The sequence below is a fragment of the Asterias amurensis genome, chromosome 8 (genome assembly GCF_032118995.1).
Source record: "Asterias amurensis chromosome 8, ASM3211899v1".
NCBI classification, from domain to species: Eukaryota; Metazoa; Echinodermata; class Asteroidea; order Forcipulatida; family Asteriidae; genus Asterias; species Asterias amurensis.
The window spans coordinates 2,369,715-2,394,998 of record NC_092655.1 but is presented as its reverse complement, the minus strand read 5'-3'; the positions used below and the strand labels follow the sequence as shown (position 1 = coordinate 2,394,998).

The 25,284-nt window shown below is 37.8% G+C and overlaps 1 protein-coding gene across 1 annotated transcript; it reads right to left on the bottom strand.

The window, feature by feature from the left end:
* Positions 1-231: 231 nt before the first annotated feature.
* On the bottom strand, positions 232-25,284 carry LOC139940437 (serine/threonine-protein phosphatase 2A 55 kDa regulatory subunit B delta isoform-like). Its single transcript, XM_071936681.1, has 9 exons — positions 25,126-25,284; positions 23,231-23,296; positions 16,473-16,570; positions 14,787-14,952; positions 14,011-14,170; positions 13,421-13,551; positions 9,376-9,540; positions 8,587-8,848; positions 232-7,873 (listed from the first exon to the last, which is right to left on the bottom strand). Exons 1-9 carry the CDS (start codon positions 25,130-25,132, stop codon positions 7,591-7,593), a joined length of 1,338 nt encoding a protein of 445 aa, XP_071792782.1. The 5' UTR covers positions 25,133-25,284; the 3' UTR covers positions 232-7,590.

Below are 25,284 nucleotides of genomic sequence, written 5' to 3'. Positions count from 1 at the left end.
ACAGTTTTGAGGATAGAACAAAAGTTGTAATCAGGCAAATACTAAAAGGGAACAAGGGCAGGGGCAGGTGGGTGTGGCAGCTGGAACAGTATTTTTTGCCGTCCCTTTTTGGAAAGATACCCTTCTCAGGCTACTAAACTGGCCAGTTCACAACGGCTCTTTTCCCATGAGGTAGTAAGAGACACAATTAAAAATAATAAACCAAGAACACATGTTATATGTTTTGTTGTCTTTGTATGTTATCTTTACAATCCACTTTATTTTTTACTTCCATAGTTTTATCCTCTTAATAATTCACATCTCGGCCCAATTTCACAGAACTCCAAAGTTTACTAAGCACTGAAAATATTGCTTAGCACCCTAAACCCCAGACAACCAGCCATAATGCCATGTGATATACACAACTGAATTCACATTAAATTTTCTAAGCAATTCAAATAAATGTATTTAGTTCTCTGTCAGGCAAAGCAGCTCTATGAAATTGGGTCGAGTTAACGCTCCTTATCAAAATACAATAACATTTCTGGACCTTTTTCACAATAAAAAGGAACAATTTATTTGATAAGTATTCCCAATGGCTGTTTAACCTGTTATACAACAGTGGAGTATCAGTTTTGTGAAGCACCCCTCCCCTTATTAAAAAAACCAAGGGGTAAATAAGCTCATCAACAGTCAAGTCTTTAAATTAAGATATTACAAGGGTATGTATAAAGCTTCTGAAGTTGGGATACAGTTCATATTGACTATACATTTACAGACTTTATTTATTTTTGTGTGGGGGCAAGCAGGGGCAAAGAATATTTTGGGTGGATTAATACTCTACCAATACAATTATGTTGATATACCGAACCATATATTATAGCTGGGTCAAGTTTCATGGCTCTGCTTACCACATAATTCTTTGCTTATTATAGTGGCCTGTAAAATGTTTTTCTTTGAGCCGCTAGCTCAGAATCAGAAAACAGTAAGCAGAGCCATAAAATATGGTTGCGATAGTTTGGATTAAAATATGTAAGAATGAACTAACAACTGTGTTATAAACAGAAAAGACAGGACCCAATTTCATAGAGCTGATTATTAAAGCAGAAAATATTGCTTACAAATTTTCTGCTTAGCAGAAATGAGCAAGATATCAGTCACAAATTGTACATAAGACAATCAAAACAGCATGGCTAGTAACCTTATTCTGGTAAGCAGTTTTGTTGTGCTAACCACTTTTTGTGTTTGAGCAGCTCTACGAAATTGGGCCCTGTGGTATCGGCAAAGGTTCCAGAGCCTGCAAGCCCCTCTCCCCTCCCCCACCTGTTATGTCACAGTTCGTACAGAGAAATTATCGTTTTGGATTGTGCCCCCTGACATCATTAAAGAAACAAAATGACCTCAATTACAAATTACAATGCATATAATTTAATTTTCTGGTAGACCCTACATAGTTAATCCATGCCCTGGTGTATTAGCTAGCAGTCGCATTTTCAGAAAACGCATTTTAATTTTTTAACCATTTACAGAGAGGAAGCAACGTACGCATCTGACCCCAAAACAAAATAAATTTTGATTCTCAGGGAAAGGGCGCATTTCTATTTCTTGTTTTAAATTGTACAAAACAATATAAAATGTGTTTGATATTTGAAACAGTGAAATAAGACGTCTTCAGCTTCTGAAAAAAAAGCAGTTGTACATTTAAGAAAAATACTGGTAATACAACTGAATAACGACCATTATGCTGGTGACCAATTAGCATTAGCCTTACAGGCACCTATTTGTGGTAGCCAATCAGCTACAGCCTTAGGAGGCACACATTCACGATCGACCAATAATATCAAGCCTTCAAAGACCCTTCTTAAGTACACTGGAATGGACAATTGAACGTGGCAAAATACTGCCATTCACCCTCTATGCGTGCGGTGACCTACCTGCCTATCATAAATAACTGTGTAAACCAACAACACTGGTTGCGCACCAGTCTATTTATGTTTTCAAAAAAAGCCTATGGCCATTAAACTTCAAAAGACGGTGTGTTATATGACAAGCTTTAGTAACACCTTTTGCAGCTGCAGTACAAAAAGAACCACACATATTCCATAACGCCACAAGACTTGACTAAAAAATACTGCCCATACAAATACTTTTCTATGACCCAGTATCACCAACAAAGTAAATGATAGGAAGATGTAGATATGTTAGACACATGTACACAACGAAAGCAGGTAAAACATGGGTGTAATACAATATTGGTAAAACAGGTGCAACATTCATCATATTCTTCCCCTGGTTTATCCAAGTTTGATGGATTCAGTACTACACAGCCAAACCAATCACCAAAGGAGCTCCATGGCTGTATGTGCATCAGTACCATAGAGTTATGTAACAGAACTAGAAGAGGGGTACACAACCTGGCCAGACAAGAAGCATTTCACGCACAAGTTCACTCAGGGAAATTTCTTTGCAATTTACCCGTAAAGATTCGAACCCACATGAGGGCCAAAAATATTGCATGTGTGTTTCCTCTAGTTTTATTATATAACTTTCAATGAGAACCGAACAAAACAATTTGGTTAATTTATTGCCATCTACATGTAGTTGATATTTCACAGAACCTGCCACTGGTATTTTAGAAATGACAACAATGCCAGATAACTGATAACTGATCATTGAATCAAATCAAATTCACTTTATAGTGTCAGATACACATTGTGACAAACTCAATACAGCTGCCAACAAGCAGAAAAATGATTGCAATTATTCTGTTGCTAGGAAACCAGTCACAAATAAGAACTATTCATGCCATTACATTGTAGCTGGTACTCTGTCTGCTTTAAACAGATATATGTCTGTGCTTAGCAAACTTGTGTGTTCAGACACTTCATGAATTTAATGTGAATTTCACATTATTTGTGGTCATAGTTATGCAATACCCGTGCCAAAACCTGTCACTTCTCAGAAATATTGAATGGCATTTCAAAGTGAAACATCAGCCTACCAATGTGATGTTGAGGACCAGAAAGCACTCAAAATAATGCTTTAACTCTGATATGGCTACTAGGCAAAAGCTCGTCTTCTCATTCATCCAATGAACAAACAAAGTATTGAAGTTTAGGCAGGAAGTGCCTGGTTTTTGGCATGGAGTGACATACTTTAACCCCAACTAACTAATCTGATAATTTAAACTTACATTCTTTGTACATTTAAGTATCATTCTGTTTTCCTTAAGTTTCACATACATTATATTACAAAGTTGAGGAACATTTACAAATTTAGTCGGTTCTCCTCTGCCTTGCCTTTTCAATGTACAGTTCCCAGAGAAACAAACAAAATCTTGACCTTTTTTCAAAATGTTATTCTTTTTTTTTTATGTACAGGCACATGAAACAACAGCACAATTCCCACAACTGACATCTGACCCCATAACCTTTGACCTGAATTACTCCCCCCCCCCCATATTAAAAATACTCGCAGCAAAAACATATATTGAAATTATCCTATTGAGTTTTTCGGAAATTAATTAGACCAAGAAGGGAGGCAAGCACTGCCACTGTTGATTGTCTGAAAACCTTTGAAAAATAAATCCTTACCCGAACTGAGACAATGTCAACAGACATGAAGCTGTATACTTCTGCAACAGACTAATTCCCCTGCTTACCACAGAAATCAGCTTACCACAGAAATCTGCACTTATGGTCATAGCAGAAACTAATTCAGCAGTTTCATTAGCTTAAGCAGATCACTGAAATTGGGCCCTGGGCCCAAAATGAGATCATACAAATTTTGTTTTTTTAATCCACATGAGTTGTTAAATACATTAGATAACAGGCAGGAAGTTACACAGATAGCCTCTGTAGCCCTTCAAAAGTTTCACATAAATTCATTGGCCGTGCAAAGTTTTGCGCATTCTTCTCAGACACGTACATTTCTTTAAATGTGTGAAGGAAACAAATCACACACTTCAACAGGTCCCAATGTTCAAATACTTTTTCAGGGTAATAGCAGCCTATTTAGGTCATATTTGCATTGGATATTAAGAACAAAATTGCAATTTGATTTTACTCTAAAGGTATGTTTAATAAGCATTGATACTGGCTGCTTTCCAAGATCTGCAGAGCAATATAACCACATCTCATAGATAAAACTCACTACTATCGACATTTGTTTGCGTTGTGCGTGGCTCCAGTTATAATGCAATGTGAATTTGAAAACAGAATAGAACTTCACTTATGATGATGTCACATTTTTGTTGACCATTTGCAGAAGCATGGGAAACCATTGTTTCTGTGCTCAATTGTGGGAATGACAGTGCACAGTTACAGCCCTTACTGAATGCGATTAACAACCTGAGACATCATCCACACAGCCAGGCATGATATTTGGCCCTCGGATGAAGTAGAAAAATCTCAGGCTATCCTACTTACATGGTACAGGCTTAAATAGACTTTAAAAGGCTATTTAAATTTTAAAAAATCAGATTCTTCTGAGGGCAAAACAAATCTGAAATCAGAAAGCATATCATGACTAGTACATAGACCTACTTAGAGCTTAGAATCATGTTTGGTTTATAAGCAAAACTAGCCCATCGGAAGGTATCAATGAGCTGCTTAAGCTTCACAATTTATTGCTAAGCAGAAAGGAGCAAGATTTTGTATATGTAAAAATGGTATTTTTGCTGGTACCTTATTCTGGTAAGAAATATTTTGTTGTGCTTAGCAACGTTTTATGCTTAAGCACCTCTATGAAACTGGGCCTTGGTTTTCCAACAGAATTTGGCCATTTAGTTTTGGTGAGTGGTGCTTTTAAAGTGTTGTCTTTTTGCCACTGTTCATGCAGAGATCTCAAGGTACACAGCCTGTGTTTATTGTGGAATGCCTTATAATTATTGTCCCTTTCTTAAAAATATTAACGGAACTACCTAGCCATTCCCCCATGGGAAAAAAAGCCATGAACAAATGGTTTTAATTAGAGTGAAGGTAGACATCACTAACATAAATATAGTCCAGTTATGAAAGCCCATTCTCAATTTTCGCTTTAAATAAGCAAGTATTCTTACCACACATTTTTGATACAAAGAATTTCTACAAAATGAAATGTCTTCTGAGTTGATTGTTTATAGTTTACAAGCAGTAAGCGTTGCAAATGTCTCGCTATGAGTTTCCTGATGTTTAAGGAAGTAAGTTTTACTCAATCATAGAGAGAAGCCGACCGAGAAAAGCTGTTGAGCTTCAAGGAAATATGAAGTCAAAAATTGGGTTGTCTAACTGCAGTGAGTAGAACTGTTTTAAACATCAATGAAACATTCAAAGTGAACTCCATCAACCCCCCCCCCATAACTCTCAATCCTCCAAAATCAACCCCTTGGTTTGGATGGATTCAGTACTCCATAAGGTACAGCAAGTCAGTGACTATGGTCAGGCAAGGGTGTACCACAGCTTATGGTGGATTCGGGGGGAATTTTGAAATTTTGTAAAAATGCCCTGGCTGGAAAATACACAAGGTACAGCATTGGTGAAAAATATTACCGAACAATATTGTGAAATGGAGGTCCCCTGTTTCAAAACCTTTGAGCCATCTTCTGAAATTTTCTTCAGAATTTTGACTTTTACTTTTAGTCCATGTCTCTCTTCAATTTTGTTGGGGAGGGGCTTCATGAAATTGGTCTCATGCTCTCATTGTGAACAAATTTTTGAATGCAAAAGCCAAAAAGACATGAACAAAAACATGTGAAGAAAAATCAAATTTGTTCCCCATATTATGTTATTTTGGTAAAGATTGAAGGATTTATTAATGATAAATCCATTGTCATACCATCAATTTGTGTAAAGATTGTGTGAAAACCAGCCATAAAGGTGTTCGACACCAGTTTTACAGACCCCCCCCCCAACCGTTTGTGTTCACACTCTTTCCCCTGTCCCTTCCCTTGCGCCAACAATCATGTTATCACTGACGAGGCATACCACTCAAATTGACAGCACCAAAAAATATATAAAAATAATCACATGCTCAACATATATACGTACATTTTTTTGTTTTATATGTATACAGTTTTTTTTTCCACGCTGTCAAATATATCTGCAGCAGCATATTACACTGGACCTCAGGTTGAGGTCATAAAGAAAACAAAAATTGTTTTTTAACACAAAAAAGAAAAATTTGTTAATTACGTAACCAGTTATGCAATCCATTTTGCACTGTTCAGTATTTTTTTTATTTTTTTTAATTTTATTTATTAATATGTACAAGTTTTCCTTTTGTCTTGTTTTACAATTCAGCTGTACTGTCCACCACTATGGCATGGTCACCTTGTAAGTCATTCCGATGTTTGCTGTGGTTTTAAAATATTTTTTGTGAACAGATCCCTTCTGAAAAGGTGGTTGAGGCAGAGCTGCGAGGTAGGGGAAGATGAGGCGCACTGAGGAAGGGGGGGGGGGTAGGCAATGAGGGTTGGTACCAGAGAACCAAGCAGGGTTGTTGGCTTTTTTTCCCTTTTTTCTTTTTTAAAGGCACATAGACAATTTTGTATCAAACAAAATAGTGATGTTCTGACAGTTTAAGTGCCCTTCCGAAAATAAATCCAAATAGATCAACCTAGATAGACTCTGTGTTGACGTGGTCAACTACTTTTACAACGCTTTTTATCAAGTTTAGACAGTTGAGAATGAAAAATTACTCAAAAACTGTATAAACAATGATAAGAATTCACTATCGCTGTATTCCGAAAGGTGTTCCAATATTTTCCTTTGAAAATATTGTATTTTCCATTGAAAATATTGTTGCCACAATGAAACCCTGACTTGGCAATGGAAAGACAACAAAGGATCTTATACTAAGCACCGGGATTTGTTCTCTTGTGAAAAACCTTTTAGTTTGCACACACTGTCAATGGCAGAACCTCAGCTATGAGCCACGGCTGGTTATCTGCCATGGTATGGTAAAATCTTGGAATGCATGGATTTTCCTCCCATCTAATGTATGCCAAACTTGTATAACAAAAGGACAAAGGTCTAGAATATGGATCACACAATAAACCCTGTAAAAAGGGATATTGAGAGCGTGACTTCCAGGACCTTCAGTCCCTCTATGTGCGGGTGAAACAAAGTGTAGCAAGGAAGGTGTATGCCTTGGCAAGCTACACAAGGGAATGTTCACAAAGCATCGCAAGGTGAGTGAATGCACTGTGTACGCTAACACAATGGAATGTCCAGGCATGTTAACATTCAATAACTCCCAGTTTACACAAAAGTCAGAGCACATGTGTTCACATACTCTGATATTAAAGGGTTATGTTGTACACAGCATAAACCACTGAAGATTGGAAGGGAACGCTATAATCAAATAATTTGGCCGTACGGCCAACAAACCACACACAGCCACATCCTGACTTACATAGTGTGCCCCACCCTAAACTTGTGTGACATTTTCTTTCCATTATATTACTGAACAAAAAAAAACAAAAACAAAAAGTTACACCGCTGTACATTTTTGGCATTCCTCCAGCTTAGAAACCACAAGGAACATACAGGTCGGCTGCCACGAGCACCGAGGACAGTAGAGGGCGGGATTTATACTTATAGATAAATGAAGAGTACAAACATTCAGCCGGTTTTAGCTTGGTGGCTTCTCCTGGAAGAGGTACAAATTATTGGTGGCTGCCACCGCGATGATGTTCTCCCGCGGGTGCCAGGCCGTGTGCAAGATCTTGCGCGTGAAGTCCAGGCTGTCGACGCTGATCTCATCCTTCTTGCGTTTGCCGCCCGTGTTGACGCGTCGTGGCTTGAGGGCCTGTAGCGGCTTGATGCTGTCCCGTGACGCCTCCAGGGTGGTGTCACGTTTTGTGTTGCGGTCGAAAATCCGGAAGAAGTTATTGTAGGAACCCGTCATGATAGCGCTGTAAAGATAAGATATTCAAACCGTGGATGAGAATATTGAAGATTGGATTTTCTACTGAATGTCTTTTCAGGAGTACACAAGGTCAAGGTGACTTTCCTGTGAGCATCTCCTATATCTTAAGCCCTATTAATATTATTCTAGTCTTCATTACATAAATAAGTAAATTCCTAGAGACACATGCATAAATCACATAAAAGTATGGCAAAACTAGTGAAAAACTTTAAATAAAATAAAAAAGTACTATACTGTAAAATATTGAAGCTGCAGAAAAGATCAAACAAAGATGAAATCAAAGAGTCAAGAATAGAAGGTTAGTAATACGGGGATTTAAAAGGGCTAAGATTACAACACATAACAGTACTATTCAATAAAACACAATGCAATTACACAATTATTAGGGTAAAAATACAACACAAAATGTCGCAAACGATTATTCCCTGTAAGTATTCCATTGTTTGGAACAATGGTACTTGGTCAACAGCCAATGGCATTACTGAACATTTTCATTAAGGTGGGGGTGGCTGCAAGCTGGGTAAAGAATATTAATATTAATATTTTTCGTTGCAGCAGAATCTCACTCAAACAATCCAACCATACAATTTTGGATATATTTCGATTGATATCAACTACAATGATCAGCTGTGGCGTATTCGGTAACCTACCAAGTGGGTGCAAAATCTTACACCTGCTCAGAAAACCTTACACACTTACGTGTCATTTCCATTCCACACGCATTCAAACTTGTCAAAGATACAGTCATTCTCGTACAGCGAGCAGAGCTTGCTACGCAGGTACTCGTGGACAGGGAAAGTCTCCACGGGCTTGGTGTCCATCAGGATGTCCCAGACCTTGACCGAGAGGTAGTCCCTGGAGATAAGGTAGCGGCCGCTGTGGCTGAACCGCACGTCTGATATCGACGAGATAATCTCTGAGAAGAAAGACCGATTGCTGGGGTCCTCGGGCTCTTCAAACACTGTCAGGAGTAAAGGACACTGAGGTCAGGTTTTAGACTCATTAAAATGCTAAGCACATAATCAAAGTAACAGGCTTTTTCAGACTTTGATCTGAATGTAGAGTTTTTTTGTGTCTGCTTGATGACAAAAAAAGCTGTTATTTTCCTCACCCTATTATACACATATTGACTGGCAATTATGTAACTAGTATACGTCTATTCCCACGAGGGACTTTGAGTGACCAGAAGAGCGACCTACATTCCTCATCAATCTACTGCTCTAGACCAAAGGTACTGTTGCCACAAGCTCCTTGCGACTTTAAACATCAGGGTTTACCAAAAGGTGGAAAAGCAGGAATGAGATCGAGCGGATTTGAAATCCATTGAAGGGCTCAATAGTTTGGGTTCCTCTTGTTCTAGACCCTGAACATCCAAAATGTTACAGTTCATGATGTTTAAAATGAGAATTAAATCAATTGCTGTAATAAAAAAATGGAATCAAGTTTAAAGGTTTAAGAGAGGGAACAAAACAAAGAAATGGCACTTACTTTTTGCACTTTGGTCACATAACGCCGCTTGTCTCATATCACATAACCTTATGCTGCCTTTACTACTACTATAGACAAATACATTACACTCCTTGGGGTGAAACTCAGCCGCCGTGATGACCTCCGTTAGTTCCTCCATATTAGTCGGCTTAATATCAACAATATCTGAAGGAGATCTGGTTAAGGATTACTGTGTGTCCATTGAATTAATCAGCCAATTAAAAACTGAACAAGTGTATACACGGTGGACCCACTAATCAAGGCCCAATGTCATAACGCAGCTTGGGCAGAAAGTACAGCTTCACAAGGGTCTGCAAAGTCACATATTATTGTACTTCGAATGGTAGATCGAATGCCATCCATGTAATATGGCTGTGAATTTTGTTCCCTGCGGTACCGAGTATAAATTGGTGTACAGGTTAAAACCATATAATGTAGGTCAAACTATGTTGTGTTGGACGTTGTTTGAATTTAAAGTTTTACAATTTTTATTGACCCCTTTTTTCAATTAAAAAATGTATCCTAATTAAACAGTGCAATTTCCATAAACTGGTAGATTTGATGTTGTCTTCCAATGCGGTGTGTACAAATTGTGCCTGCAGGAAGTCTAGACTCCGTGGCTCGTCAGCCAATAATAATAATATGCCACAGGTTACTTGGTCTACAGAAATCTGGTCAAAATACGTCAACCACGTACCCCCCGTCCAGGAAAAACTTCATAAAGCCTGTAAGCAAAAATAGTTGCTAAACACAGAAAAATATTGCTTAACAGCAACAGGTATAGTTGTGATTGGTGTCCCACTTCATTTTTGCTTAGCAAAGACATTTGTCAAGCAGTATTTTCTGCTTAACAGCTTTATGAAATAAGGTCCTGAAGAAAATACAATGCAATGAGAGTCAATATTACACAGGGGCCCAGATAACCGAGATACAGGATTCTACATGTATTCTCACCATATATTACTGCTAATACTATGGCATGCTTTGAATGACCTTCCTGGTAAGTCTAAGGGAAATTTAATTGTTTGTATTATGCAATCCCGTTTTTCCCACACCATGACACACAAACTGCATACATGTATGATTTTCTGACTCGTCCTCTTTGACCATAAAAAAAGGACTGAGACCAGATAGGCCTAAGGCCAATAGTTTTGGTGTCAAGCAAATTATTGACTGGACTAGTCTGGCGTTCTTTGACATACACTTTGACTAATCAAAGCGTGAACCTTACCATCCCTGTTTGCAAGCAAAATACACAGATTAACAACAACTTAATAAAAATTATTAAAAATATGAAGAAAAAATATATATATAAAAAACAAAAAAGTCATCGTGAGTCGATGATAAGTTTAGGATGTTTAAAGAAAACATGTGAAAAAACATCTAAATAAACATTTAAAAAACAAAAAGGATGAGAATGTTATTGGTTTTTTTTAACCTTTACTTGATGTGTATTATTACTTTCCCAAGTTCTGTGAAAATATTCACAGGCAAACAAATAAAAAAAAAAAAAAATTATATTTACCATCTATCAAAAATGTTCACTCATTTATAATATTAACCATTGCAAATCCTAAAGAGAATTTTTGTCCATATGCAGTGGTGTATTCCTTGAAAACGCTGCTGGAGAAGCCCAGTTTGTCCACTCAGGGTGATAATCATACACATCCTACGCTAACCCCTAAATGTCAAGCCATCAGGATGCCTCCGTCAGCCTCACATGACGGCAGTGGTGATCCTGGCTACTTATCCTTAAATATGTTTAAGGGACAGAACATTATTGATCATTGGAGGAAGACTTGATTCTCAAATTTTCAAAAGCATTTAAGTGAAAGGATGCCTTCTGGAACCATCTGATTATTTTAATCCTATATTTAAATGTATACAATAAATCTAACCTGTGAAAATTTTTTACAAAAAAGGTAGTTGCGCTTTTGAGAAGAAAAAAAAGACAACAAAATCTGCAGTCATTATGTCTACACAAGAAGAATAATTGGAATACTCAATCCGAGAGACGTATTCCACTCTTTTTCTCCGATTTCACAAATAAACATATTTTTAGAGCCACTTGTCCTTGCACTTTCTCAGTTAAGGTGTACTCGGGAGAATGTAATCACTAGAAAATTGATTTAATTGTTGCCAAAGTAACCTTTCAATGATTCTATCCAATCAAACCACTAAATTTAGACCTCTGAATTAGTTTGTGATCTTGGTGTTACTTTCAGGCCATAATCTTATCCAATAGTGCATTGTATTGTTAAAATCCACATGCAATTCAATGACCTGAGGCAAGTGACTTCCGTATGCGCTTGGGAAGTAATTTTGAAACAATTAGATTAAAAAAACTGTAATTTTTTTCTATTGAACAGACACAAAATTAAAAAGGTTAAGATGATTACGCAATCAGAAATCGCAGTTGGAATTATTTGTACACTTTCACGTGAACTTAAAAACCAGAAGCCAACTAACAAGCCCACCTTCATAGAATGAGTATGACATATATGACAAGGCAAGGTATTTGCCTGCCATCTGAACATGTCCATCGCACAGGAATATGTGTCTGACATTTCAGAGAGGAGAAATTCTCCTGGGGGAGAAAAAAAAACCGATGGACAAGGGGGATTTGTGTGGCCTTTTTTTGTTGCCACTCTGTTAACAGTGCAAATGGCTAACACTTGCCTACGAAGCAGAAGGGAATTGTTTGCGGCGGACAAATACAATCTGAAACCTGAGCTGATTTGATTGACAAGGAACCTCCGCAGAGCCACCGTGGTCTAAAACTCTGAAGGTATCCTTGCCTATAAAGGTTGGGTGGTTAGGGGCGGCGGGGAAGAGAAAAGGAAAATCAACCCTCACGATTCTTTGTCATTTGGAAACGATCAGTAAAACTGTTTGTCTGAATCTGTAAAAGGTTTGTCTCACTGAATGTCACATGTATGAATATAATTATATAAAAATGTAAATTATTATTTGCGACATTCAATTATTAACACCACACGCTTGTCACATTAGAGGGTGAAGCTATGGCAACGAAAAAAGAAAGCCTGACAGTTAAGGATACTGCATCATGCCCGATTTACATGCTTGATTTGGCAGCGGACAAAGGAAATGAGTTTTTTTAAAAGGCCAACTTGGAAGTGATGCCAGAATGGATTTCACAAAGTGGAGTATTAGTCCTAATTGATGAGCTAGCCGATGATTCAATCTCAATAAGCCTAGCATACTTCTATAGTGCTGCCATTGCATTGGACATTTACGATGTGCACACAATTTGTCTTGAATGTTGTTAAGCCATTTTCATAGTGCACTTGCTTCATGGGAAATGTTAGTATTCCTATGCAGTGTGTGTCACAATAAAAATTACCATGGCAACAGTGCTCATTTTAAAATTAGTGCCGAGCATTTAGTGAAATCGATCCCTTGGCCCGAATTCACACAGAAACATGATTTGTTTTGTTTATCATCTGCAAGACCCACTCTCTCATCCATTGACTCTTTCAAGACTAAGTTAACAGTGCATTTATTTGAAACAAGAGCACTTTGAAATGCCCATAGCACATGCATTATGTTCCATACCGTATTTTTACCATTACTTTAAAGAGGGACACTAACCTTAAATTGAGTTTTGTGATGCACTCATTTATCACTAGTACATTAGTGATACATTAGAGTACTCGTGGAAGTGGGAGAAAAAAAGGTTCAACCCCACTGTAAAATGGTAAATTATTTAATAATTTTTGGGAGCAAAATTTGAAATGACATCATCAAACAGCTCTGACCTATGGGTTTGATTCAATATCATCAAAAATCAGGAATGAACTGAAAACTCTCTGTGCAAAAAAAGTACAGACTATGTGTATTTGAAATGTGACTGACGTAAGTGAACGTTTTGGGGATTTTGACAAAAGTTATACTTGGAGGGTATCAAACACAATGCCATTTTTCACCACTTTAACATGAGGTTAGAGGCTTGTAATTATTTATGGATAACAAAATTGAATTTGACCTCTGACCCCCCTTAAAAGGGCCCAGTGTAAAAGGATACTAAAACTCTGATCGGTGATTCCTAGATGCCATAAGTTGATTCTAAGGTCGTCTGCTGATATATACGTTTCCCCGTCGCTATTCACTGATATCGAGTTGATGTGATACGTGTGCGCATTGGAAAATACTCTCCTACAAGAAAAAACCAACAAGTGACAATATTTGTCTGAGGGAATCTGGCTGGTATATTCAAATTCAGGCCTGTATATGTAAGGGCACCAAGGCATTTTCTCATTGGTAGAACGCACCTTCTGAGGCCATTTCTACTGGAGCATTTCAAGGGCACCAAGCAAATGGCAAGGAGGCATCGAGGCAATCGCTGATGTTGCCTCCATGAGCTTTCAGACCAAGTCTTCATTATTGTTGTATACACTATCTCTCTCTGTAGTTAGGGTGGCTTTAAAAGCTCTTAAAAATAAACTCCAATGATATCCTCATTTCATTCTTCCCAGAGCAACATTTTGAATGAAACTTAAGCCCCCGTCGTTAAAGAAATTGCAGATCATTTGAAGCATCAGGGGTATAGATCAAAATGGGATCAGGCACTCTAATCATTAGCTCGCAAAAAGAACCAAGCTTTTTTTAACTTACCTCGGGCTCGCCTCAACCATTAGTTCGATGGGCTGTACTGCGGGTAGACGTACCCCGGTGATTTGGCATGGATCTCGTGGCGTTCCATCTTCCTCGATTAGATTTGAACCCACCCATTTCTTGTCTCGCTCCGACACTTTCCAAAGTTTAACTGTTTTATCTGTGAGTTGGGAGGGTATGGGGGTGGGAGAGATAAAATGGTTTAAAAATTAGGAACTCACAATAATCAAAAATTAATTATCAAAAATGTTTTCAGGTTAAATAAAAAAGAAATTCAATTAGCTGTTGCAAACAGCTTACCAACCAAAAGGACCCCCCCCCAAAAAAAAAGGGGGGGGGGAGAAAAAAAGACATCAGCCGAAATGAGCACGTAAATGAGCACGACAGCTCAGATCGGCACGCAATACACATGCAAAGGCCAGAATTGCTAGCTTGTACATGGGGAGAACTCCGATGCAATTTCAAGTTCAGAAGCATTCTATAATCAGATCTGATACAGGCTTTATTGGACAAGACATAAAGAACTGCATGCAAGACAGAACTGCATGGAGGGCCATGTAGGAAGTCGGACCCATTTGCCATACACTCAGGCTTGAAACTCGGTGACCTCTGCTGCCTCTGGTCTTGGACTTGGTGCCCCTTCAAAAGTTCCCATAGAGGTTAAGATTTTTTAATGGAAGTGCCGTTTGCGACAATGAAATGGCCTTGCCTTTTTAAAGATGATATTCAAAGCCTGTACACTAAATAATCAACATTGTCATAAATCTGGAACTCACCATTTGTTGAAAGTAGAAAATGGGCGTAGTTTTGGCGGTTGAGCCATTTAATTTTATTGATCTTCTCTTCAATTTCTAAGCTCTTCAGGTAGTCAAATTCTGGTTCATGACTTTGGAAAGTGCTATATACATTGTATTCTCCCCTTGGGGGTGTGGATGACTTCGACTGAAGAGAGACAAAATAAAAAAAAAAAGGAATTAGCTTTTTGAAAACTGCTTACCAACTGAAAGAACTTATACTGAAAAACCAATCAACATACATGTAGCACCCTGCAGCGATTAGAACCAGGGTCCTAGAAATGGAAGTTGAGAGTATAGTAACCACTAGGCCAACCCAACTACACATCTTTGGCCAATCTGCACATGTAGGGTATAGTTTAAGATTTTCCATATACTACATATAAGATCCACAAAATGTTTTTATTTTATTTTTTATTATTACACACTCTACATATCATTTACATACACCACTCAAAACATAGAAATAGCCGAGTATAATTCTACCTAATGAGCATCTTGTTTAAGTGATGAATTTCTGTATTAAAAGCAAATTACATATCCCAAAAGGAACTTCAAAAGGAATTTCATTTTGATGAACATTTAGAAATGAAAATAATCCAAGCATACTGTACAGTTGGATGTCTTTACAATAATGACAACATCTGTAATGATGGAATAAAATGAACTTTGGAACCTTACATGTACATCTCTCAGAGTTGGTTGTTTAAAACCCTACATAGCTCCCTTATTATTAACAAAAACAACTTAATTGTCTTATGATTACTTTTGATGAGTTTTGGGGTGGTTAATTAGTTTGCTTGATTCTGAAGGAATTGGCAAAATCTGTTTCATAAAATGTAATTAAAAACCTTTTTGTAAAGCCCGTACAAGGCAATTCATTACATTCTACTTTTACAACATCTTTCTACCCATATACTGTTTATCGCAAACGGTTACATACGATTTTTAAAGACTAACTCGACCGATCCAAAGCAAAGGCCTAAGCATTTCAACCATTCAAAACAAAAACTACCACACTAGTAATTATGATGACTAAGGATTCAGATGTCTTTGTTTCTTTTTACAATCCTTCATTACAGCCTTTTACAAAAAGAGGTAATTAGAGCATGAAGGGAATTAGAGCATGCACGAAGAATTTATTAATTATTTTTTATTAAAACACGCCACCTACTGTAAGCAAACAAAGATTTACTCACTTGCACATTTATGTATCCTTCAATATGTGTACTTAATCCGCCATTTCAGGCCTTTTTGTGTGAAGTTAGCCGACCAGGCTCATGAACTGTGCATTTTACTTCTCCCTGGGAATTTTGTAGCCTAAGTTTTTAGATATGAGTCGTCATAAATGTATCTTTCCGATGTTTTAACGTATGCAATCGCAAGTGGTTAAATGCTCGAATGTAGTTACATTTACACACTCGGAAATATATTTATACATTTTCATAAATTCTTATTTACATCTGAACAGGAAGAAATATGAGAAACAAGTACAAGGATGAACCCCGCATTTATACTGAAACGGCTATCACAGAAAAAAAGCAACTTGTAAAGCTTAGACTATTCATCTGCTACAAATCTAATTTATTGTGCCTCGCAAAAAGTGCATATTTTCTTCTTCCAAAAGACACAAAGTAACTCCAAGACTGGTAATCCTATAACCCTTACCTGTTCTTCTCTCTGGAAAATAACAACGCGACCACCTTTGTCGCCAGTGGCAAGTAACTCTCCATCATGGTTGAACTCCACTGTAGATATTATGTCGGCTGCAAATGACAAGAGAGAGAGAGAAAAAAAAGGAGAGATGAGAATGATGTAAGTCCGTTGCCAACGGTGATGCTTTTATTTTCCTTTTGGTTGGGAGGGAAAAGTCAAAAGATGACATCCGAGTACGGGTTGGGAGGGATTGGATGATAGGATTGTGAGATTGGATTGACAGTACTCACAGTGTCAAACATTAAAATCAAATCTTTGCCTGAATCTAAAGATGTATGCATACTTGTACATATCACAACAAAATTGATTTTATGATGTATTGCAGAAATAACTACTTGCACAATGGGACATGAACGATAAAACAGTGTTCGCATATGTACAAAAAACAAGTGTTTGTACTTTCAATACGAGTAATTCCTGAAAAGAAAAAGAAAATTGTAATGGTGGTAGTGAACATCAAACCAGACTTATCAGATTTTGAAGTTTTAACCATGAATGAGGTCAGAAAACTAAGACCAAAAAAAACAAATCAGCTGAGCTGTTGTGTATTTTAAATCAAACTGCCAGCTAAACCTGCTCATGTTTTTATTCTGTTTATGTGTATTTGACTGTACAGGGATTTGAAACAGTTTTAAAACTCTTTATAAATGCAATTAAGTTACATGAAAGTTAAAGCCATTGGACACTTTCGGTAAACAGTATTGTCCCTGGCCCACACTTAGTGTATCACAACTTATATATAAAATAACAAACCTGCGAAAATTTAGGCTCAATCGGTCATCAGAGTCGGGAGAAAATAACGGGAAACCCACACTTGTTTCTGCACGTTTCGCCGTGTCATGACATGTATTTAAAATAAATCCGTAATTCTTGATATCGAGAATTTATATTGTTTTAGAATGTTTTCTCAAAAAGTAAAGCATTTCATGGAATAATATTTCAAGAGAAGTCTTTCACCATTACCTTCTGTAAACCCTGTAGATTATTTGTAAATCTGTGAACTTTTATTTTATTTTTTCTGTACCGAAAGTGTCCAATGGCTTTAAGTAAGCTATTATGAGCAAATGATTTTAAAACCAAAACTAATTACATCCCACAGAGGAGAGATCTTTACCATGCTGGAAAGTAAAAGATATTGTGATCTATTTATGCTGGAGTCTCTATATTAACTCATTTATTTAATTGCAACCATCTCAAAAGACTGTAAATCCCCCAACTGCCTTGAGTGGTGGACTCTGATTATTGTGGTATGTCTGATCCCATGAAAAGCATGATCAGTTTACAAGTGCAGTCCTCCACACAACAGAATCCAAATAAGCAGTTGCGGATGTTGATGGGTTGGGAATGGTGAAGGTATTAATGAAGATACTCAAACGGACTGGGTGCAGTTCTCAATTTTTATTTTGAATGTCTGTTAACTTTGCTAAGTACATTGCCACAAAGGGGACTTGTGGCACATATTATAAATTTGAATGTCAGCAAGAACAAATCATTCCTAATTTGAATTCTCATGGTCTAGAACGTCATTTTGCTGGTGAACACTGGATCAATTTATATTCTAGCACAAATTTTCTAATGTGCGGTTCAGTTCAAGTCAAATCGATGCTTGCAAAAGTGCGTCTGTGTTTGTTCATCAAGAAAATACCCTGCAGTCTCTCACTTATGAATGTCGCACCAAGAACATATGGCTGTGTTTGCAGGAAGGGTTGGCGGGGTGGTGTTCACACATGAGGCAAACAAATTATTTGATTAAAATCTGAGATTCTATTTTATAAGGGATGGTGTGGGTACCTATTTTTAATGTCACAGATGAAATGATGGCACATTAACATTGTGTGTACAAAGTCCTCCAGCATCTCCAAGCATAGAGAGAGGACCTTTCTCTATGCTCTGAGATAACACTGTGTATTGTATCTAGATCAAGCAAACTCAATGTCCATGCGTTATTCTAAGAATAATTTTTTTTATAATTCTGTAGAAAGTTTCCCCCTTATGTAGTTTGTATAAGACAGTTTTATATATTTTTGTGAAATCAGTTTCAACTGAAGTAGAACTTTCTTGGTGTAACAAGCCCCAAAAATAGGGGGAAAAATCAAACGAGAAGAGAAGACTATTGCCAAACAGATTGTTTAAGACACCGACAGGGGGGGGAGGGGGCACACCCTCTTACCTTGTGTTCAACATTGAAACCCTGATTGACTAATAGGTAGTTTGGCTATAGATAGAGTGAGGCCGAAGTTGTCTTGACCTTTGATAGGCAATGGTTAGAACACAAAAGGCCTGCCTTCCAAAATATACACGTGTATTTAAAGACGGCACCTCCCCCACCCCAACCGGTTGAAGGCAGAATTTATTTCCAAGCCCTCTCCAAACACATTTTCTGAATGCACCAATGCTCCCTGAACCTCCTTAGTGATACATCTTAGAGGGAATTCCTGATTCTCTAAGTGCACCTACAACCACTTAAAACAACCTAGAGACCCTCTCATTTACCATGTTAATATACAGTTCGTGTTCAGTTTTTATCCCCTCATGGTACATTCATGTCTCAAAAGAAAGAGGGACATCTGAAAGAAAAAATTCCTTAAAACAAGTCCCGGGAAAAAAAGCAGATTGCCTTAAATGTGCATCATTCATAAAGTCTGTCATTACTTGTTCTGCTGCAACATCTGTATGATTAATTGAGGAGCAAATTTCTATGTCGGGTGTTTTTTTCACTGTGTCTGCTGCCAAAGCATAGATATTCATGGAATTTGAAATTAACGTAGTATGGCAGTTCAGCTACACTCTGCCAAAATATAGACGTCCTCCACATTAAGATGCCAAAATAGCATTTCCCTTGAGATTCTCATGAAAAGGAAACGCTGATTTTCTTTTTGCTGTGGACCCACAGCCATACATAATGTACATTGTATACCAGCTTGATAATCTGAATAACTGATTTAACATTATGCAGTTTTTATTGATGCATATGCTTGGTTAACGTGGGAATTGTGGCACAGTTGTACACATAGCAATAGCATAAATTTATTTGATTTTTTTGCAATTTCACTAAAAATTTGTGTTATTTCTGCTAGAGTCTGACCTCGATTTCGCTATTACCGAGAAAATCAAGGATTTTTCTCTGACTGCATGTTCTAAGTGTACATGATGTAGTCAGTGCAAGTCTCATGCATATTTGCACACCAAAGCAGTATGTGGGAACACATATTAATAATGTTTGAATATATTTGAGACTTGCAGTCTACACAAATTTCTGCAGTTCATTCTCGGCAATATAGTAAATATTTATGTCTGATAATATGTTTGTCTTGCACTTTAAGAAAGTAAACAGTGTTTGATTTTTATTATTTTGAAAGTTCAATATATAAACAGAAGTTCCAATTTGTTGAGCTGTTTTCCTACATATTTTACAAAGATTATTGTCATCCTTCTTGGACATCGACAATGTGTAACAAACCTAAACAGTTTTATTTATGTTGAATGTGGAATTAAAAAAACATTTGCCCACAAGAACATACATGTTTTATACATCAGACCCTCCACGACCAAATCAGACACTTCTCAGCAAAAGGTCTGTCAATTTGGTTCATTTGCTCATCAAATACAAGCATGCACATGTACAAGTGCATACATGAAAATAGGGGCTCTCAAATATATGTAAACAAGGATGGAAGAATTTCTCAATATATCGGCCTAGAATCTTTGAGACATCATATCACATCACATCACATTGATATCAAATTATGTTTTCGTTGTTTTCACTTTTAAAACGCCTCTTTCAATATAATCGCGGTGCCTGATTTTTGTGTGCGATGTCACATGAATATAGAACAGGTGGTTTTTCTGTCACTTATTCACTCATGTATTAATTAACCCTCAACTATCCTAACTCATTCAGTTCTTTTTTGACAAAGTGAAGGAATTGGGAGGGCTTGGGGATGTCGGGCATTACAGTAAAGGGTGCTGCTTTTAGAGGATTTAGAAAGAATTGGGCTATCAGGTGTTTTTTTGACTCAAGAAGAAGCTATTGATTTGGCTGTATACGATTTGGCCGAAATGGGATTCCAAATGATATGGGCTTTTGGGAATTGGGAATGTGACAGCTGGAATGTGATGATGAAGACTGTCACATGAGGATATAGATCTGGTCATTAGTCATACTGAGGAAAACCAGGAATATTTGAAAAGGCTTGTGGCTTTTGAGGTTTTACAGGTAACTCTACTTCCTAAGGACTTACATACATGTAGGAGGATCTGGGCTAAATGCACTGTAAACAAATAGGCTTTGTCTGTTTTTCATGTACAATTGTCTGCAAGGAGAAGTAGCAACTAGTTTCCGCCAAAGTGTGCATGCACACAGGCAATTAAAAGCACATAAAATACGTAGAAGTTTGTACAGGTACATTTCACTGCCAGTTTCCTGCTTGTGTTAGAAATACATGTTACACTACCAGTAATCTTTTGACAAATAGAGATACGCATAAAGTGTTTCTGAAAGTCAAAAAAAATGAAGGTTAATTGCAGTAATTGCTGTGTACTGTTTGTATGGTTAAAATAAATCACTAGGTTCTTTGTACATGAACATAGCATTGCATCCACAGCCACACACTAAATATCATCCTCCTGAGAGAAGGCTACAAAAGGTCAGAAAGGGTTTCCTGCGGGCTCTTTGATTTCCGTACGACTGTTGGGAGTTGGGAAGACAGACAAAATGACAGTTTTTATGCATAATGAACGGGCCTTTGACGTCACTCGTCGGGCACTGCGTATATAATCCAATTGAAATGTGAAGTCACAGGGGAAAGAAAAAATAGCTTGCGAGAAATATTTAAGGAAATGTTGTATTATTCGTAAACCCTTGGCAAAATAATTACAAATATTTTGGGTTGGGAAGAAAGTGTTGGAAGTTTAATTAATAAACCATGAACCACTGAAATATTTTAATTAACTCTTCACAGAAATTTGACTAAGGAATTTTCATTTTAATTTCAATCGACATAATCTGTATGTCCACAGCATGATATCAAACTTGCATGTCAATGAAGTTTAAAACCAGAGACAACCTTTTTTTAATGTATCCAATTGTCCCTGTCTACATTGTTACATGTGTACTGTAAATGTCTGTCCATGTTTCTTTATACTATAGGTTAGTAACAATTTTACTTATTCCACAAGGCACTTAACCCTTTTGAGAAAATATAGTGGTAACAGTTGACACACATCAAGCTATTGGGCCGATATGCAAGCATTTGGCGGTTATACACACACATTTGAGAAGATTCTCCCCCCAAAACAACAAATTATTACAGTAGTTTGTCAAAACAAATCCAGAGAAAACGATTCAGAATGCTCCAGATATCTGCACAGTTTCATGCTTCTTATCAATCCTAAAATACAATAACTTATTACCCCCTTTTTGCCCCAAAATGGATGTTGCTCTTCTTTAAAATAAAAAGAAGAAAAAAAAGAAGCATGCTTTGTAATTATGATTTATGTCACGGTATATTCTAAGCCTGGAATTTCATCTTTGAGAGGGCAAAGTTTATCACCCAACGACTTAGAATTCAATTAGATTAGACAAAGCCAGAGAACAATTGTCACCACACTGTGCAACTACCGTGTAACATAGCCTTGCTCAAGGCAGTCGCATTATTCGCTCTGAAAAGACGCAGCTGTAAACCCACCCGCCGTATACCCTGTGCATGGTGTGTGCGATCACACCGAATGACCAACCCGTATACACACTGTCACATCGCACGAATACTGTTCACACAAGTCATCGCACTCGTACACCACTAACCGCATGCGGAGGCCGTCAGGCCGACAGCCTTGTCGGATCTGTATCTTCCCGTTTTAATGTGTTGTATTGAAAAAATTCCAATAGTGGACGAAATTGGGGGGGCTCGAGGATATGCTAGTATGCAGCTCATGAATATGTATATCGTTCGTCAGTATGCAGCTCATGAATATGTATATCATTCGTCAGACCTATCAGACAACACAGGATGTGAGGCAAATGAATTATTCATTTTGACGTCCAATCACGCACTTCCCTTATCACGACCTTTGGAACCTATCATGCGTCCGTGGTGGTGGTGTGTGAGGTAAACATGTCTCGTCTTTCGCGGGCATTATGGTAATGAGCTGACCGTGGGAACTCTTCGCTTATTATAGTAATGAGGTCAGTGGCTTCAACACAGATCCTACAAGGCTGTCGGCCTGACGGCCTCCGCATGCGGATAGTGTACGGGGGCATCGTGTCGTGCGATGTTACGCACAGTGAATACGGGTGGGTTTTACGCACAGTGAATACGGGTGGGTTTTTATACAGCGGCGGTCTTTTTTCAGAGTGAATAATTCGACTGCCTTGAGCAAGGCTACGTGTAACACAGAAGAACACGGCAGTGTCAAACTTAAATTAGTGAAAAACTTTAATCCAAAGTTTATGCTAAGCGCACTGTTTTGTCAAACTTAATCAATCATTTTCTAAATAATTGAGTTTGGCATAGCAAAAGTGCACCCTTTAGCGCAGGCCATACTTTACCCCCAAAAAGTCCAATGCGAACACAGAGTTTTAACATAATGAGGGTACAGATAGTTGCTTCCAGTAAGCTACAAATAATTCATGGTCATCAAAACTCGATTCCATAGTTTCTTTCAGAAGATACACACAAACCATGCACAAAAAATATATATTGATTACTTACCATCTGTCACATCTTCTTCAACTGTTCCTTTTACTTGTGAGAAGCACCATTGCACCTCGCCACTTCCTGAAAATAAAACCAAATGACAATCATTAAGGCACAAAATAGATAAAGTTCTTTTTCAAAATGAAGCAGTGGTTTAAAGCTGTTGCTGACTTGAATTTAGGATCTAAATTTTAGGAGGAATGTTGGCATTTCCACTTTTTAGTAATGCTGGGGTTAAGATTTCATAGAGCTTTTAGGAACAGCGTTCCGAGTACTAGAGAAGTAGATCAAAGAGCAGGATGTGGAATAACCCATGGATAATTTCCTTCACCAGGCGAACTTTAAAAGTTTGAATTCAAATAAAAGTATACTGTTTCAGACTATGACGTAAGGATTTAAATTCTGCAAACCTCCCACTAAAGAAAGCCGATCTGTGACAGAATGTATGCCCACATGACTGGCTCGAATGTGTGCAGTGTAACAGGTGTTTCTAAGACAATCACAGTAATTAATTAGGTGATAACCCATCAGTCTCTTTTTTTGTGTGTTGATGCAGCGTGCTGTTTTGATAAAAAACTGTTGGTATTTTTACTTTGGTTTTGAGGATTGAAGCTTCAGCTTATGTGCCCCATTTTAACCCTATTTACTGCATTGGTAGCCCTGGTAGGACGTCAGTCTGCACTGACTATTCTTCGTAGTTCCCAGACGCGTGTACGTATGTTTGTACACAAAGCACGGATCGGGTATTTTTTCTTTTAAGGACGAATGTGTGCAGATAATTATCCACGTGTGTCCTGGGAAAAAAATACGCACGCGGTCGGTGAGAATCGTCATTAGTAGTGTGTAGTGCCCAAAGAGCGGTAGTTGAGAAAATTTACACTCAAAATTCATTTGAGTTTTACTCAAAACCTGTGATACCTATTTGAACAATTCCAAGTGTAGGGCTATCTGTAGTTGCAATAACGTAACCCTCCTGCCGACGGCGTAGCCGGAGGGTAACGAAGCTCCCGCAATGTGTGCAGGGCAAAATGGTTCAAAACGTACAATTTCGACAGCTAGTCAGCAGATTGGCTCCATTTTTACCACTTTTGAAAATCATGACACAAATTCTAGGAACACGAACTTGATCCTCAATGTCTAATGAATCCTACCTTATCACTCAAAACACCATTGAGGAAATAATTTGAAGAAAAGGGACAAAAACTTACCAGATCCCCAAGCGAAAGAGTAAAAAATGTCCCAGGTTGAAAATTTGAATATAAGGGGGGGGGGGGGCTGAACTAGGCTATCTGAAACTTCTGAAGCATTAGATCGGTAAGTTTCATGATGCAGATCGTTTCAGATGATTTTCCAAAAAAGCAAACGATTTTGATATCAGACGCGCTGGGGCCACCAAGGATACGGAGTCGATTGGACCGATTTATGGGGCTACGGTTCAGGCAAAGCAGAGGGAGTCCAGCATATTCTTGGCACTTTTGAGGCTAGATTAAAACACAGTTATATATTATTAAGGGTTGTTTGTGGCACATACCCTGTCAAAAATTCCCACAGATGTCGTCTGCTAAAAAAAAACGAGCACAACCGCAGGCACAGCCCAGATTTTTGGTAAACAATTTGGCTGCCATTATCTGTTATTTTCCCCTTGATCATGTTGATTGAAGTAAACACAGACATGACAGATGCATCAACGACAGCACCAATGAACATCAACAGGAAAAACCATTACGCTTATGTCCATGGAGTTACAAATAAAAACGGAGCAACAAATACTACCGTAAATAGTTTATACATTGGCGCTATTGTAACGCGCACAGTTATAATGACAGTACAACGTTTGCTGTATGTACTGTACCTAAATTGACATCCCGATTGTCACCGAATTATAGTTTATAAAATCAATTTGCACTTACCGGCCATGGTGCCTTGGTCAAAAGATTAACAGAGAGCTCTTTCTATAGTCTATACTAGCTCTAGTATAAACAAACTTAACACAAAACCCTTCGATGGACAAGATATTAGACGGATTATTCGGGACTGTTTTCCGCCTATAACCATTTCAAAATGGCGAA

What these genes read in the sequence shown, in the direction of transcription:
- LOC139940437 (XM_071936681.1), bottom strand. An exon ending in ATGGTTGAGGCGAGCCCGAG is followed by an intron (nt 13,552 to 14,010) that starts GTAAGTTAAAAA and finishes TTTTTCTTGTAG; the next exon opens with GAGAGTATTTTCCAATGCGC. An exon ending in AATCACCGATCAGAGTTTTA is followed by an intron (nt 9,541 to 13,420) that starts GTATCCTTTTAC and finishes GATCTCCTTCAG; the next exon opens with ATATTGTTGATATTAAGCCG.